Genomic DNA, 18214 nt, shown 5'->3' with positions numbered 1-18214 from the left:
ATTTTCCCCCCTGCACCTTTTTTTTTTTTTTTTGAGAGATTTTCGCTATAGGGCGCATGCGCTCGTGAGAGAGACATACAGACAGAAAGCGAGAAATCACCCCCCAGGGGGGATGGTCACGCTGCAATCCCTTCTCCTCTATTCTCCTCTTGGGATCTTGGGCACGCACGCACACGCACCCGGCGTGAGTTTTAAGTCACTGGGTCTGGGATGTGAACCGCGGTCGACTACGTGGGAGTCCAGGGACATAGCCATTACACTAACTGCTGGTTCCTGTACCCTTAACCTTTCTACACGTGTGTTGGAAACTGATCCAAGAAAGTATTTTTTTACTAGCACAAAAACATGCATACTTCACAGTTCAAAGCCATTCTTGTATATCCTACTAACTCTTCTACACTAAAACTAGGAGGAGAAACAGTTCATTTAAAACAAAAAATTTTAAAAAGTAGAAATACTACAGAGCAACTGTAAGAACACATCATGTTTAAATATTTCCTCAATCGTAAAAATTTAGTTTTAATTCTACAGGTAATTCAATAATCAGGTTTCAAATAGTACATGTAGTATTAAGTTACATTACTATGACCTTTAAAAGTGAGAAATTAGAATTAAAAGTAAAACATAAAACATGAGCTCAGGGTGCTAGAAAGAAAACTCTGGGAAAAAAAAAAAAAAAAAAACTGATAATTTTTAAAAGGACATACTTAACCCAGACCATTCATCATCGATATAGGGTTGATTACGGCTAACATCCCACTGATAATCAGAAGTGGTAGACTGAGAAACTGGCTCAGCAGTAGACCCTTAAATAAAAAACGAATGCAATAAAATTAAAAATGGAATTTCCTAATGGTGCTTCATAACAATAGTTTTATACTTTGCACGCAGAGGCTTTATTTTTTAAAAATTTCTCCTAAAAGGAAAAATTCAGACATTAGAAAAGGACCTAAGTTAAAAGGAAAGATAGAATTGAGGCTTATTTTAGATTAAGTATGAGAATCACTTGATCTAATTCATCGATCATAAATGTATTTTTCCCCTAGTATTAATCTATTATTTAGGTTTTGTCTTTTGTAATATATACTTCAAGCTAGTTATCTACAAATTTCAAGAAGTCAAAAAAGTTGTTCCTTTTTCTTCTTAATGAAAAATAGTAAAACATGAAAGAAATGCCATTACTGATCATTTTAATCCTGGATATTTCAGAGTATGCCTATGTCCTTAGAATCTTGAGAGAACTTGGAAATGTTTGAATTAGTTAGAATCTTTTGACTAGAAAGTTAAAGAAATAGTTATATGACTATCTGGAGAGGTGAGGTAGTGAGAAGCCAGAGAGACGAGAGCTGCTGTATGTAAGAGACCAAGTTTAGGTCATATTATATCTTTCTTTCACGAGGGGTAGGGGAGTAGTGAAGAGTGTGTGTGTGTGTGTGTGTGTGTGTGTGTGTGTGTGGTGTTCACATAGTCCTTTAGGAATCTGATAAAAGGTGGCCTACTGTCCAGAACTCAATGACAATTTTGCAAACAGTTCTGGTGTCATATGAGCTCATGGATACCAAATCGAAAACCCTTGCTCTATAGCCATAATTCATTAGAATGTAGATATAAAGCCGTGGTTCTCTATGTATGCAAGGAAGAGGAAAGGAGGTCTTCAACAAGTTCATGGAAAATGTGTATTATGAAAAAACTATGTATGGATTTCAATTTATTTTTACACCAAAATAAATTCATCCTTTAATTTCATTTTCCACTGACTTTCTGAAGTCTCCTTGCATGCATGGATGTGTGTATGTGTGCATCTTCCTCATATCAGAGTTCTTAGGGGTCTCTGCTACTCACTTTGGATTGAGAACCACTGACATAAAGAAATGGCTGAGAAAGGATACCTGGTTAGTATAAAAGGCAAACAACCACTGTCTCCAGTGGAGTCCTTACTAATGTATAAACTTCCACTTAGTTGTACATTAGCATCCCACTAATTATGGTAACTGGCTGATATATGTGTACAATAATGATATATTTTCACATAAATGTTAATAGAAGAACCCCACAAAACTCATGTATAATAATTAGCAGATCAACTGCTTAGAAGCACTACTGTAACACTGTTGCTATTCCTTTAGTAGCCTGTGCTGCTTTCTCTGAATATATAAAGAAAAGAGCATTTGTTTTGTAAAAAGTCACCAAATGAGGAAAGCAATTAACTTGTACCTCTGAAACGGAAATGTGGCCTCTGAGACAAGGGTTTGGTAAACTGTGACCCATGAGCCAAGTTTGACCACCCTGTTTTTTATATGGTCCATGAGCAAAGAACAGTTTTTACACTTTTAAATGGCTGAAAAAAATTAAAAGAATATTTTGGAAACAGGCATAGTAATTTGCTTATATATTGTCTCTGCTGCTTTCTTTCCTTTTTTTGGGAGAGGTTTTTGCTACAGGGCACCTGCACTCACCAGACAGAGACAGACAGACAGAGACAGAAAGCGAGAAATCACCCCCCAGGGGGGATGGCCACACTGCAATCCCTTTTCTTCCATTCTCCTCTCGGAATCTTGGGCATGCATGCACATATGCCTGGCATTGAGTTTTAAGCCACCGGGTCCAGGACTTGAACCACAGTCGATTACATGGGAGTCCAGCGACACAGCTAGCCATAATTCATTAGAATGTAGATATAAAGCCGTGGTTCTCTATGTATGCAAGGAAGAGGAAAGGAGGTCTTCAACAAGTTCATGGAAAATGTGTATTATGAAAAAACTATGTATGGATTTCAATTTATTTTTACACCAAAATAAATTCATCCTTTAATTTCATTTTCCACTGACTTTCTGAAGTCTCCTTGCATGCATGGATGTGTGTATGTGTGCATCTTCCTCATATCAGAGTTCTTAGGGGTCTCTGCTACTCACTTTGGATTGAGAACCACTGACATAAAGAAATGGCTGAGAAAGGATACCTGGTTAGTATAAAAGGCAAACAACCACTGTCTCCAGTGGAGTCCTTACTAATGTATAAACTTCCACTTAGTTGTACATTAGCATCCCACTAATTATGGTAACTGGCTGATATATGTGTACAATAATGATATATTTTCACATAAATGTTAATAGAAGAACCCCACAAAACTCATGTATAATAATTAGCAGATCAACTGCTTAGAAGCACTACTGTAACACTGTTGCTATTCCTTTAGTAGCCTGTGCTGCTTTCTCTGAATATATAAAGAAAAGAGCATTTGTTTTGTAAAAAGTCACCAAATGAGGAAAGCAATTAACTTGTACCTCTGAAACGGAAATGTGGCCTCTGAGACAAGGGTTTGGTAAACTGTGACCCATGAGCCAAGTTTGACCACCCTGTTTTTTATATGGTCCATGAGCAAAGAACAGTTTTTACACTTTTAAATGGCTGAAAAAAATTAAAAGAATATTTTGGAAACAGGCATAGTAATTTGCTTATATATTGTCTCTGCTGCTTTCTTTCCTTTTTTTGGGAGAGGTTTTTGCTACAGGGCACCTGCACTCACCAGACAGAGACAGACAGACAGAGACAGAAAGCGAGAAATCACCCCCCAGGGGGGATGGCCACACTGCAATCCCTTTTCTTCCATTCTCCTCTCGGAATCTTGGGCATGCATGCACATATGCCTGGCATTGAGTTTTAAGCCACCGGGTCCAGGACTTGAACCACAGTCGATTACATGGGAGTCCAGCGACACAGCCATTACGCTAACTGCTGGTCCCTCTGCTGCTTTCTTGTTACAATGGCAGAGTGAGTAATTGAAATAGACAGTTTGGCTACAAAACCCAAAATATTTACTATCTGGTCTTTCAGAGAAGAAAAACCTGCTGACCCCTTTCTAGGCTAGTAATTCCAGACACTGCAACTACACAAGTAGGAAATGAGGTCCAAGAATTCTAATGTGAACCAAGTATTGAAAACTGAACAACGTCTCCCACACTTGTGTCATACCTGTTTTATACATATAGCTTCTATATAATTAGTAAAAGGCATATCCATTTAAGTAACGCTCAATTGACAGATAGTTTATTAGTAATAGTGTGTTTTCCAAATGAAAAGATACTCGAAGTAGAATTCTTGTGTAGGAGTCCACAAACCTGAAAGGCTCAGTTATAAACTCTGAAGACTAGGGTGAATAAAGGTAGAGTGCCAAACCACCTAGAAACATGTAGGAGGGCACACGGAGCAATAGGGTACAACTGACGGGTAGGCGTCCGCGGCCACCAGTCTGTGTGCCAATGAACAGTCAGTGGTGTTAGGCCACACAATCTTCCTTACCCTGCCATTTTTAGGTCTATTATTTATGTCAATAGCAGTACTTGAGGCTGACTGTTTTTTCAAATAACAAGTACTAAAATTAATTTAAACAGAAATTTTTTGTTAACTAAACAAAAGACTGTTTTCACATACCAGAAACAGCAGAGTTAAGTGTGAGAGATGCAAAAGAAGCAGAATTCTGTTCAGAGGTATTCATTCCCCTATCCACACTAGACCAAGCAGCTGTTAAAATAAAGAACGTCACTTGGAACCTTTGATTTGCAATTAAACTCGAAAGATATGTACAGATTTAAACTATGATAACAATATGCAAAGGTAACCTTACAAATGAAGACATTTAATGTAGCAATAGCTACTATTTCCTGAATGTCTATTATGAGGCTGTGGCCTATACATCAACTACTTTTAACCCTTACAACAATTCTGCTAGTAATTTCCGAGCAGTTCAAGGACTTGCCAATAGTCAAAACAGCTGAACCATGATTGCAGCTTCCAAAGTCTATACTCTTTCCACTATACCAAGAGTTTGCTTCTTAAGGGAGTTAGCTTTTTAAAAAGTGATGGGAAAAGCTAACAACAAAGGAAGGAATAGATCTTGTTATCTATCACAACTAAGCACTACCTTGGGCCAGGCACCACACTTGGTACTTGATATTCACTATAACCAATTCTCACCACTACTTAAATATAAGGATCATAGAGATTAAGTAACCAACGGCACATCCATAAAAGCTAGGCATGTGGAAGACTAGGAATTCACATCTAATAGGTCTGTCTTAACTAGCGCATTTTTGTTCTACTATATCATACTGTCTCATTTTCAAGACATTTCTTTCCAATATTTGAGTATTTTCAGGATCATATACCTCTATGAGATCAATCACACCTGCATCTTTTCAGTGCCATTTTGCAGACCTAATATAATATACAGCAGTTCGTTTTCAATTTCAACAAAGGTTCTAATCCATCCAGGCAGGAACCTCTAATTTACTGCCTAATTATATCCTAAGCAATGGTAAGTAAGTACCCATCTAATCTATGTCCTAATTATAAAATGCTACATAGCTTCTAAGTGAATTGCAAATATTCCAAAAGGTCATTGTTTCTAACATTATTCCATAAAACTCGACCACTTCTTATACTAAATATGAAAGGATGCTTTACAATACAGAAATTCATGTTTTTTTCTTTTATGAAATGAGGATAGGAATTTAGGGAATGTCTTTTTCAAATAAATTTTAATATTTCTTTTCTTTCTTTTTTAACTTTCCTATAGGGCACGTGAACTTGCTGGAGACAGACAGAGAAAAAGAGAAAGGAGTGAAGGAGGGAAAGTGAGAAGCACCTCCCAGGTGGAATAGCTACACAATCCCTTCTCTTCCATTCTCCTCTTGGGATTTTGGGCACACATGAACACATGCCCAGTGTGTTTTAAAAGCCACCAGATCCAGGACAAACTGCATAGCCAACTATGTGGGATCTAGCCACCTTAACTACCATGCCACTGACTGGTCCATAAATTTTGATATTTACATAAATTCTGGACATGTAGGAGAGTTAATTAAGTAAGTTTAAGAACAATATTAGTAAATGAACTACAGTTTGCTTCTTAAGGGAGTTAGCTTTTTAAAAAGTGATGGGAGGGGCCAGCAGGTGGTGTGGTGCTAAGGGCACTGGACTCCTACATGGCTGACTGTGGCTCGAGTCCTGGATCTGGCAGCTTGCTTTTCTCACTTTCTCTCTCTCTCTCACTCTGTCCCTCTCTGGTCAAGTTAAAAAATAAATAAATAAAGTTAAATAAAATAATTCTTTAAAAAAAAAGTGATGGGAAAAGCTAACAACAAAGGAAAGAATAGATTTTCCTACTTAAATACTAAAAACTTTCTAGTATCCATTGCTCAGATTAAAATAAACAGAAATAGCTGTAATAAACACAACAGAAAAAAATGTATGTTTAATGCACAAGAAATTATAACTTGATTAAAAGAAAAAATAGTAAGAGGGCATTAGACGAATGGGCAAAGAACAAGAATAGACAGTTCATAATAGACATAGAAATGATCAAGAAACTTGTGGAAAAATATTCAACCTCATTAATGATTTTAAAGAGTTAACTAAAACAATTAATGAAAAAAAAAATTAAGATAAAATATCCAAGATTGGTAAGCATATGATAAATGGACATTTTTTTTACTAAGAGTATCAATAGAAAAATCATCTTAGAAAGTTTGATAATACGTAGTAGAGCATTATAAACATTTCATATTCCCTTTAGCCCAGTATCAGTTTTACAAATCAATCCCAAATAAATAATCACAAAACAAATATATTCTATAAAACAATATCTACAATAGTTTAAGAAAGAAAAATTATTTCTCTAATAATGTGGGAATAGCTAAGTAAACTATGCTATACTTACACAACAGATTACAGGGATGTTAAGTAAAAATACAAAGAATAAGGAAAATGTTTCTGTTGCAATGTTAAGTGTGTGTGTGTGGGAGGGGAAGAGCATACAAATGCACATCCAATTTGAGTTATTCAAACAACTACAACACTATTACATGGAAGGAGGGAGGCATAAAGAAATAAAAACTAACAGTGGCTATCACTGAATGGTGCATGCAGTCGATTTTTTCTTATCTTTTTTTGTAGTTTTCCACATTCAACATAGTTTCTTTTTTATAATCACACACATCTGAAAATTATGTTGTTTTTAACTTGATAAACTTCCATTGAAAAAAGCTTCTCAAATACTCATCTTTACCATTAAAATCTAGGGGACAATTTAATTACAAATAAGCATTGTACAAATTGTAACCTATAAATGGGTATTATAAATTATATTTCACTTACTATGTCTATTGTGATTTAATAGTTAATAAATCAAAGAAATTATGAAAAAGTCTGCTCACACTTTACATTTATCACATGACTCAGAATATACAATCATACAAATTAGCTGCACAGATGGACAAATGTGATAAAGTACATAAAACATAATAAAAAGAGTAAATGATAAATGCTACTTTTCACTTATTTAGTTCCCATTTTACCCCACACAAAGGAACTGAGATGAGTTAATTACTACTCATTATTTCTGCATGGCACTGCTATTTTCTCTATTAAGGAATTTTATTCCTGGAAAATTCATAACTAGCAGATTAGCAATCTGAGATGAATCTAAAATTTCCTAACAGTTCTTACCAATGCCAGAAAATATAGAACGGTCACTCCAGCTCCTTCCCCAGTCTTTTCCATTAGCATTGGCATCTCCAGGTTCCTGACTCCATGCAGATGGCTCAGTTTTCCTCTTGCCTGCAGGAGCAGGTGAAACGGAATTCCACTTCTCCTCGCCTGCACTGATCTGTGAGGAGAGTTTTATAGACTTTTCATTCCAGCTTCCTCCATTGACAGTGAGGTTTTCATTCAATCCTGAAGAAACTTAAAGAAAGGAAAATAAAGATTAAAAGGGAGTACATGATTTCTTGTTCAAACTGAGACACTTTCAAATTTCTATGCTTTTTTTCAGCTTGTATTTATTACATTTCCCTACTACTGTCCTTGAAATAGCCTGAGCTCTAAGTGACATGATCACCATTGAAGCCTCTTAAAGTGAAAAGTCTATCATAGGAACTGAGACTGTAACACACATACTGGTGATGTTTTCAACAGCAGAGTGACTTGCTCGAAGGAGGGACAACGGAGCAAACAGCAAAGTGACACATACTCTGGTATACTTGGAATACTCACCCACTAAGAATATGAAGATTTTTTAGATATTCTTTCCTTAAATAATTACATTTATTATGTAGGAAGCAGTAATTTAAAAACACATTAAAATCAACTGAGCAGTAAAAAAAAAAAAAAAAAAAGAGAGAGAGAGACTGAAGCCTCTGCCCGGAATTTCTGTAGGTGGAGCCCAGGCATCACTGCGTGTGTATGCATGCACATACACACCAATTACACAGAGGTGTGCTGTGTATATATAAGTCTGTTTCTTCATACATGTACTTTCTTAAGCTTCCTAGATGATTATAATGCATAGCCAAATAGAAAGCCACAGGCATGAAGGAAGTTGTCAGTTGTTGAGGAACAACCTAAAATGAGAAGGTGCTTTTTTCCTTTCTGAAAGTATGTTTTATTAGAAACATTTGTTTTCAGATCAGATATACCACTCTACTTAATTCAATCTTTACCATAAACGAGTAAATAATAAATATCTTCTATTTGTGAAACATGAATAACTTTAGACAGTCCATTTATTGTGATGGTGTCATGTACTTGATACTGTCAAGGAAGCAGTTAAACAAACTATAGGCACTAAAGCTGTTTTCTTAATATAGAGAGATAAAGTCTTTTATTCCATCTACAAGGGGACTTCAAAAAGTTTGTGGAAAAATAGAAAATTAAAGTTGGAGTTAATTTTGGTGCTAAAACATTTTTAAATCCATGCAGTTTTTAAATGATACGCACTTCACACAAACGTTTTGGGACGCTCCCTTGTATGCCTATATCAAATCCAAGTCCAACAAAGATCCTTCTTCTCTACCAGCTTAGGTAATAGAAGCAAGAATCAAAATTGTATATAAACTAAAAGAATGTTTTTATATATGGGAGAAAAAACTAGAACATACCCAAACTGTTGGAAGTGGGAGTGATTTTTCTTTTTATCTATTTTCCAAAATCTCTGTACTGTGACAATGTTACTGTGGTAATTAAAAATCATTTTAAATCATTTTCTTTCCTTCTGCATCATTCATGTGAGGAAAGAGACATGTATGTAAGTTTGTATTCTGATGGGCCTTCAATTTAAGTTACATGTAATTTCTCTCACCCTGAAGTGCAGAATCTCCTTTTCCAGACTTAAAGTTGCTAACTTGAACATTTAGATGAGAATCACCTGGTTGAAATAGAAATAAAATTTATTTAACACTAAGTAGGCCACTATACACATTAAATTAGGAGTAACACACAAATTAATTTTTACTTATTATCATAAGTTGCTTCTTCAAGTGCTAAATTCTTACACTGGATAAAAGTCAGTTTCATAATAAATTTTACATGTCAGTAAGGAACTGATTTATCTCTAGTTACCATATTCTTAGTGAACTAAAATGCCAACAAAGGCCCTGGAAAATTGCCCAAATATAGAGTTTGCTACTGTATAAGAGTTACCAAGATTCTAAGTAGGAATTGGAGAATTGGGCTCTGTAATTGGATTCAACTTTGCCACCTCTCAACAATACCAGCTGCCTTTTCAACAATCCTGGAAGCAAACACATCAGCTGAAGAATTTTGCCAGTATTTGGGACCAGGACTCAGGAAATACGGCAAGAGGTGTGATTACGTGGTGTAACACAAAATGCTATTTCTCTGACACTAAAATGCATAATGATCACAATGTATCAAAAAACCAGCATGACAGAATTATTCTAGCAAAAGGCATGCACAAGACAGTGAAGAACAGTTACCAACAAAAATATTAAAGCACAGCTAATAATACATGACAGTGAAAATGGGTAAGTAGAAGTCATTGCTGTACCAAGGCAATAAATTCCACCAAGTTATCAAGCAAAAAAGTAACAAGGCAAATAATGTAGTCTGGAAATAACTGAGGGGCAGGGAAATAGAAAGGTCATTAAAAAAAACCAGGGGGAAGTTAAGCCAAGGCCTTGAAACAGGTTAACAGTACCACTTTGCAGACTGGTGCCTCTAGGGTAAAAATGATGGATGGCAATGTAAAGACTACCAAGAAGCCATCAATACTGGACAGTTCAAACATCTGAAATACTTGGAAGGAAGAATATTAGCTCAAAAACCTTTGAAGTTCTGGTCTAGCTTTATCAAACATTGATAGTATTCTTAAAAAGCTGGGATGGTAAGAAATCCTGATAGACTCTGCGGTAACCAGAACGTGCTTGTTTTATCTTGGAATGAAAGTGCCCAACATGCAGAATGGTGATAAGTAATTTCATTCAATAAATGTCTTAACCACTGTAAGAAATGAAGATGGAAGCAAGAGAGCTGGGGCAAAGCAATACACACGAGGAAAAGAGGCAACATCATTTTCTCATGTGACTCAATGCAAAAAGACAAATTTTAACTTAACAGGCCATTCGTTAGGCAATCTGTAACAAGTAACATTGCTGGTATTAGGTAAACTAATACATGGTTCACAATACTCTCACGAAGAAGGGTATATCAGCACAATGATAACAGTTCAAAGCAGTCAGATTTTGATGAAAGGTATTTTGTACATCTGATTAAAAAGAGTTTGATTTGATGTACCACTCTTATGTTCCACTAATATACCTTTATTCTTCTTGGAACCAACAGGAAATGATGCAGTTGTAAGTTGCTCGGTGGTAACTGTGATGGTATTTTCTATCCCAGGGATAGTTGAATCCAATGAACCAGAATCTGTCAGCACCTTATCACGTTTACGCTGCTGTCGTTTCTCTCTGTGACTAATTTTAGTTTCCCAGGCTCCTGACGTAGCCCCAGAAAAAAAATGTTATTCAGTAAGGGGAAGACGAAAAAGCTGTAGTTTTGGGGGGGACATGGGGTGGGGCACAGAAAATAGCATGATGAATGTAGATATTAAGCTAAAAACCAAGAGTGCTAATTATATTAATTTACCCTAAGAATTTATTCTAATCTCATTATGTTGTTTCAGAAAACAAACTGCAATGATTTATTCTGGCATTTTTTTTAAAAATCAAATCTGTCATCTATGATTTAGGAAAAGTGGTAGTTTATCTTTTTACCTTGCTGGATAGATATGATAGAAGTGCTAAGAGAATGTTATATATAACAGGTTTATTAAGTGATATAAGAAATGGCTTAGTTAAGAATTGTGTATACAGCCTTATAAGAATGGTATATTTAAGAACAATGAGGGGGGAACTAACTACTTCTAGTAAAGAAAACCAAGACAAGTGGCTTTTCAATTGCTCAAAAAATTGAACTAGACCTTAAATTTCAAGGCAGTTTCCTTCAGGAACAACACTATTATATCCTTAAATAATTTAGATTACAAAAGTGCTTCCTAGCAACATCACACATTTATAAATTAAAATCTATAATAATTAAAAAGAGCTAGGTACAAAATTAAAAAAGAAACAAATGCAGCCTTTATATAATACACTTAGTAAGAAAGGACTAGAAGATTTTCTACAGTCCTTTCCCTCACTCAAGTACCTTCATCAACTTCCTTTCCATCATGGCGTGAACTGTTTTGCACTGCTTTAGCATCTGACTTTGATTTCTTCTTATTTTTCTTTGACTGAAAGTAAAATAGAATGTTACTTAGTATTTCATTCTGTTTTTGAAAATGTAGGAGTCAGAAAAATACATAGTAAAATGTATGATGCTGACAGCTAAAAAAATGTAGTAAGTTTGATTTAAAAACTTAACATTAAGTGGCAATAATAACACTATAAGGTTATTACCATTTATTGAGTGGTTACTTATGTGCTAAGTATTTTATACTCATTATTTTTTTTGAAGAGGTTTTTGCTATAGGGCGCGTGTGCTCGCCAGACAGACAGAGAGAGACAGAAAGTGAGAAATCACCCCCCAGGGGGGATGGTCACGCCGCAATCCCTTCTTCTCCATTCTCCTCTCGGGATCTTGGGCACGCACGCACACGCGCCCGGCGTGAGTTTTAAGCCACCGGGTCCAGGACATGAACCGCGGTCGACTACGTGGGAGTCCAGCGACATAGCCATTACGCTAACTGCTGGTCCCTATACTCATTTTTTTAAAAAAAATTTACTCTTGGGAACCAGCAGTTAGCCTAATGGCTATGTCGCTGGACTCCCACGTAGTCGACCGCGGTTCATGTCCTGGACCCGGTGGCTTAAAACTCACGCCGGGCGCGTGTGCGTGCGTGCCCAAGATCCCGAGAGGAGAATGGAGAAGAAGGGATTGCGGCGTGACCATCCCCCCTGGGGGTGATTTCTCGCTTTCGGTCTCTATGTCTCTCTCTGTCTGTCTGGCAAGCGCACGCGCCCTACAGTGAAAATCTCTCCAAAAAAAAAAAAAAAAAAGAAAAAAATTTACTCTTTAAAAAAACTTACTGGAGAATGTAGTAACCTCATTTTAGATGAGGAAATGGAGACAGTGATTTTAAATATGAAACAGGCTGCACTGTATCACATTAAATTAGTAAATTAAGTAAAAATTGTAACTAGATTGCTGTTCTTCAAAGTTTGTTTTCTTCTATATTATGCTATCCTAACTTACATCATAAATAAGGTACTGTAATATAGTGTCTTCAGAGCAATAAATCTATTTCCAGGGCCAGCAGGTGGTGTGGTGGTTAAGGCACTAGACTCTCACATGTCTGACTACAGTTCAAGTCCCAGACCTGGTGGCCTGCTTTCTCACTCCCCCTGCATCCTCTTCTTTCCGGCAAGCACATACAAAATTAAAATAAATAGGGACCAACAGATGGTGTAACGGTTAAGTGGCTGGCCTCTCATGTAGTTGACTGCAGTTTGAGTCCTGGACCCAGTGGCTTAAAACTCACACTAGGCATGTGTGCCAGCATGGCCAAAATCCTGAGGGGAGAATGAAGAAGAGATTGTGATGTGGCCATCTCCCCTGGGGCGGGGAGTGATTTCTTGCTTTCTTTCTCTCTCTCCAATAAGTGCATGTGCCCTAAAGCAAAAATTGTTCTAAAAAAATAATAAATAGGGGCCAGCAAATGATGTAATGGTTACATCACTGGACTCCCATGTGGTTGACCACGGTTCAAGTCCCAGACCTGGCAGTTTAAAACTGACACTAGGTGTGTGTGTGTGTGTGTGTGTGTGTGTGTGCCCAAAACCCAAGGAGGAGAATGGAGAAGGAATTGCTGTGTGGTCATCTCCCCCAGGAGGTGATTTCTTGCTTTCTGTTTCTCCTGCGAGTGCATGTGCCATACAGCAAAAAATTTTTCTTAAATAAATTATAAAACTAAATAAATAATTCTTTGGGGGAGGGAAAGCAACCCATTGTCAATGTTTAAAAGAAAATAATGTACCGGGACCAGCATTTGGCATAATGGCTATGTCGCTGGACTCCCATCCAGTCACCGTGGTTCAATTCCTGGACCTGGAGGCTTAAACTTTTGCCGGGCATGTGTGTGTGCATGCCCAAGATCCTAAGAGGAGAATGGAAGAGAAGGATTGTGGCGTGACCATCCCCCCAGGGGGGGATTTCTCACTTTCTGTCTCTGTCTTTTTCTGTCTTTCTGGCGAGCGCATGTGCCCTATAGCAAAAACCTCTTCAAAAAAGAAAGAAAAGAATGTACCAATTCATTGGTCTCAGGATTACATAAAGCAGATAGTTGATATACCTGTGTAGCAAATTAGTCAAACTTTACAAAGTAGGTAGTATTTGTCAGTTTTAAAGCAATGTGAAACATGTAGAATTTATATTTAACAGATACTTAATAATTCAATAAAGATAAAGTATCTATACACAAGATACAGATACTTTGAAATAACCTTTCAACTTCCTTTTGCTAAGCTTATTTTCTCCATTCAAATGCTTGCTAAAAACTTCACATTCTATATTTAGATACTTCCAGAAGATAATTAACTTTAATAAAATGTCTTTTTATTATACTGTATATATGCTCATCTAGCTATTATTGAGATTGGCTGTGTATATATATAATTGTGTATTATCTAAAATTAAGTTTACAACTAAATAGAGAGATTATATAATAATTATAAACCTTTTTTATGAGTAATTTACTAAATGACAGCTAATTGCTTTCCCTATCAATAAACAACTTGTAAAGATTCTCAAGTGGCATGATCTCTTAAAGATCATTAGATTTTTTTTTTTTTTTTGCGAGGGAGAAGTTTTTGCTATAGGGCACATGCACTCGCTAGAAAGACAGAAAGAGACAGAGAGACAGAAAGTGAGAAATCACCCCCCAGGGGGGAATGGTCACGCCGCAATCCCTTCTCCTCCATTCTCCTCTTGGGATCTTGGGCACACATGCACACTTACCCCGTGTGAGTTTAAGCCACTGGGTCCGGGATTCATGCCTTAGTTGACTACTTGCGAGTCCAGCGACGTAGCCATTACACCAACTGCTGGTCTCTATTAGAAAATGTTTTTGACATGAGCTGTGTAAGAAAACTATTTTAATAAGTTTTTACTGTCTCCATAACTAATTTACCTTTGCATCTTTTCATTAACAAGTAACATGTTTAATACACTCTCATAAATCTATCAAATCAGGCTCATATCCATTATTTAAAAACTTGGGACATTGCCAGCCAAGAGGCATGGTGATTAAGGCAACTGGATCCCACATGTCTGACTTAACAGTTTATGAGTCCTGGAGACCAGCAGATGGCATTATGGCTATATTGCTGGAGTCCCATGTAGTTGGTTGTGGTTCTACTCCCAGACCCTGTGGCTTAAACTCATGCCAGGCGCATGTGTGTGTGCCCAAGATCCTGAGAGGAGAATGGAGAAGGGTTTGCAGCACAGGCACCCCCAGGGGATCATTTCTCACTTTGTCTCTCTCTTTCTGGTGAGAGCATGCACCCTATAGCAAAAACCTCTCCAACAAAACAAAACAAAACAAAACAAAACAAAACAAAACAAAACAACAGTTCAAGTCCTGGACACACTGGCTTAAAATTCACACTGGGGGGGGGGAGAGGAGAGGGCACATGTATGTGCATGCCAAAATCCTGAGAGGAGCATGGAAAAGGGATTGTAGCACAGTCATTCCCTGGGGGGTGTTTTCTCACTTTCTTTCTCTCCCCCTCTCTGTCTCTTTCTAGGGAGCACACACACCCTCTGATAAATTAAAATAAATAAAAGGGTAAATGGGGAAAAAAATCCTGAATTTCTTACTAAAAACAAAACTCCCCAGGGCCAGCAGGTGGCATGGTGGGTAAGGCCCTGGATTATTACATGGCCAACTCTGGTTCGGGTCCTGGATCCAGTGAAAGTCATGCCAGGCACATCTCTATGCATGCCCAGAAGCCCAAGAGGAGAGCAGAGAAGGGATTTCGGCTTGGCCATCCCCTGAGAGGGATGATTTCTCACTTTCCCTCTCTCCAGAGAGCACATGTACCATGTGGAAAAAAACTAAAAAAACTCAAAGAACAACAACAAAATAACCATTCACATCCCATAACCACCACCTATTTTTGTGCACAGTTCAGCAGACTTTAGTCTATCTGAAGTTTTACAATGATCATTATTATTTACTTTACCTCTGAAAAGGAAATCCTGTAACAATTAGCAGTCACTCACCACTTCCCTCTGGGAATCACTAATCTACCTTCTGTCTCTGTCTCTCTCATATCCACTCTTTTAATTTTTAAAATTTTATCTACCTATTTATTATTACTATTCAATTTTGGCAGAGAGACACACAGAGAGGAAGTTGGGGGGAGAGTGAGAAAGTAAGCCACCACACCTGGTACTCAAACTGTGTTGGCCATGTGGAAGTCCAGTCCACCATGCCACCTGCTAGTCTGTCTCGCTACATCTAACTTCAAATACAAATTCTTTAAAAAGAATTATCTGTTATTATTTTTAAATGTTGCTATAGTCAGCAGAAAGAGAGAGAGAGAAAGAGAGAGAAAGTGAGAAAACAAGTCTCCAGGTCCGGGACTCAAATCGTGGTTGGACATGTGACAGTCCAGTGCCTGAACTACCATGCCACCTGCTGGCTGCCCAAATACAAACTCTATCATGCATTAGCTGTGTGGCTTTGGACTAAATCACTCAAAACCCTTTCCCTCAACTGCTATATGGCAAAAATCCCTACTAACCTCACATACAGTCCTTTTAAGGATTAGAAAATGTGCCAGAGGACATGTGCACTCACCAGAGAGACAAGAGGAAGAGGGACAAATCATTGCCATGGGGCAAGGTCACATTGAAATGTCTTCTCCATTTCTCCACCTGGTTAGAATTTTGGGGACGCATGAATACTTGCCTAGTGTGTTTTTCAAGGTGTTGGAGCCAGAATTAAAAATATGTGGTTGGCCATGCCGGATCCAGTGCCCTTACCCATCAGGTCATGGGGCCAGCTCACTACTACTACTTTTTAAAACTGCTAAAGATGGGCTGACAGATGGCGTGGTGGTTAAGGTGCGACACTTCCACATGACAGCCTGTGGATCAAGTTCTGGACCTAGTGGCTTGTTTTCTCACTTTTCCTTTCTCTCTCTGTTCAAATTTGAAAAATAAATAAATAAATAAAACTAATAAACTAATTGTTAAAAAAAAAAAAACGAGTAAATAGCAAATCTCTCTATCCAATATACATGGGTATTTAAGTGAGTTTCTTTATATTCCATACCATCTGGGTATTAGTGCTGTCTATTTGCATATTTTGGATAACTTCCTCTACAGTGAGATTTTAGAATTTTATGAACTCATTTATTTATTTTTTTAATAATCTTTTATTTAATTATTTAAAAATAATTTGAACAGAGAGAGACAGAGACAGAGAGAAAACAAGCCACCGACTCTGGGACTCGAACTACAATCAGCCATGTGGGAGTCTAGTGCCTTAATACCATGCCATCTGCAGCCCCGCCAAACTCATTTCATATTAATCATGTTTTCCTATGGAATTATCACTTCATCTAATTTTATTTATTTTCTTTAGTAGTTTTTTAAATTATTTTTTAATATAAAAATACTTTATTTATTTAATATTATTATTATTTAAATTTGCTACAGGGCATGTGTGCTCACCAGAGAGAGACACAGACAGAGAGAAATAAAGAAAATGAGAAGGGTTAAAAAAAGCTTGTTGGGGGTCAGCAGATAGCATGGTAGTTAAAGGCTAGACTTCCACATGGTTGACCACAGTTTGAGCCCCAGATAAGGTGGACTGAAAATCACGATGAGGGGTAGTAGAACTGTGACGTCTTCACGGAGTAACCAATGAAAGGTACCCCCTAAGCCGTTCTCTTTCTAATCATCCTGCGACCGTACTCATCTGTCCTTATTTAATCGCTTTCGTACCTGTTTGTCCATGTATGGCCATGCTCCCCCGACCCCTTTCAGAGAGTGCAAGCTCTATTTCTCCATACCAGAAAGGGGTTTTCTGTTCTGGTTCCTTGTCTCCTTAATATCGCCATAATGTTTAACATATACTTTTAAAATGTATAAAATAAGGACCAGCAAGTGGTATTGTGGTTAAGGCACTGGACTCCCACATGGCTGACAATGGTTCAAATCCCAGACCCAGTAGCTTGAAAATTACACTGGGCACATGTGCATGCATGCCCAAAATCCTGAGAGGAGAATGGAGAAGTGATTGCGGGGTGGCCATCCCTCCTTTCTCGCTTTCTGTCTTTCCAGTGAACATACGCATCCTACAGCAAAAAAGAAAATCATGTTGAGTATATGTGTGCATGTGCCAAAATCCTGAGAGGAGGATGGAGAAGGTAATGTGGTATGGCCATTCCCCCATGGGGTGATTTCTCACTTTCCCTCTGTCTCTCTCTGGAGAGTGCGTGCACCCTGTGACAAAAAATTAAAAATAAATATATCTTCTAAATTCATCTGCTCATTTATTTTTTTTTTTTGGAGAGGTTTTTGGTATAGGGTGTGTGTGCTCACCAGAAAGACAGAGAGAGACAGAGAGACAGAAGGCGAGAAATCATCCCCCCCAGGGGGGATGGCCACACTGCAACCCCTTCTCCTCCATTCTCTCGGAATCTTGGGCACTCACGCACATGCACCTGGTGTGTGTTTAAGCCACTGGGTCTGGGACTCGAACCGCGGTCGACTACATGGGAGTCCAGCAACATAGCTATTATGTTAACTGCTGGTCCCTAAATTCATCTTTTTTTTTTTTGGAGAGATTTTCACTGTAGGGCGCGTGCGCTCGCCAGACAGACAGAGAGAGACATAGAGACAGAAAGCG

At 37.7% G+C, this 18214-nt stretch overlaps 1 protein-coding gene across 1 annotated transcript in view; it reads right to left on the bottom strand.

The window, feature by feature from the left end:
* LOC102468552 (protein LYRIC) overlaps nt 1-18214 on the bottom strand; it is a gene marked incomplete at its 3' end in the record, with an annotated part of 71693 nt that overhangs the window by 8750 nt on the left and 44729 nt on the right. The window contains 6 exon segments of the mRNA XM_027765473.1: nt 708-806; nt 4432-4521; nt 7507-7743; nt 9137-9202; nt 10615-10791; nt 11503-11587. Of these exon segments, the coding sequence (XP_027621274.1) occupies nt 708-806; nt 4432-4521; nt 7507-7743; nt 9137-9202; nt 10615-10791; nt 11503-11587 (754 nt within the window).

The sequence above is a fragment of the Tupaia chinensis genome, unplaced genomic scaffold (genome assembly GCF_000334495.1).
Source record: "Tupaia chinensis unplaced genomic scaffold, TupChi_1.0 Scaffold138407_1, whole genome shotgun sequence".
Lineage (NCBI taxonomy): Eukaryota > Metazoa > Chordata > Mammalia > Scandentia > Tupaiidae > Tupaia > Tupaia belangeri.
Note: the sequence above shows the minus strand (reverse complement) of the source record. Positions and strands in the feature narration are given on the sequence as shown.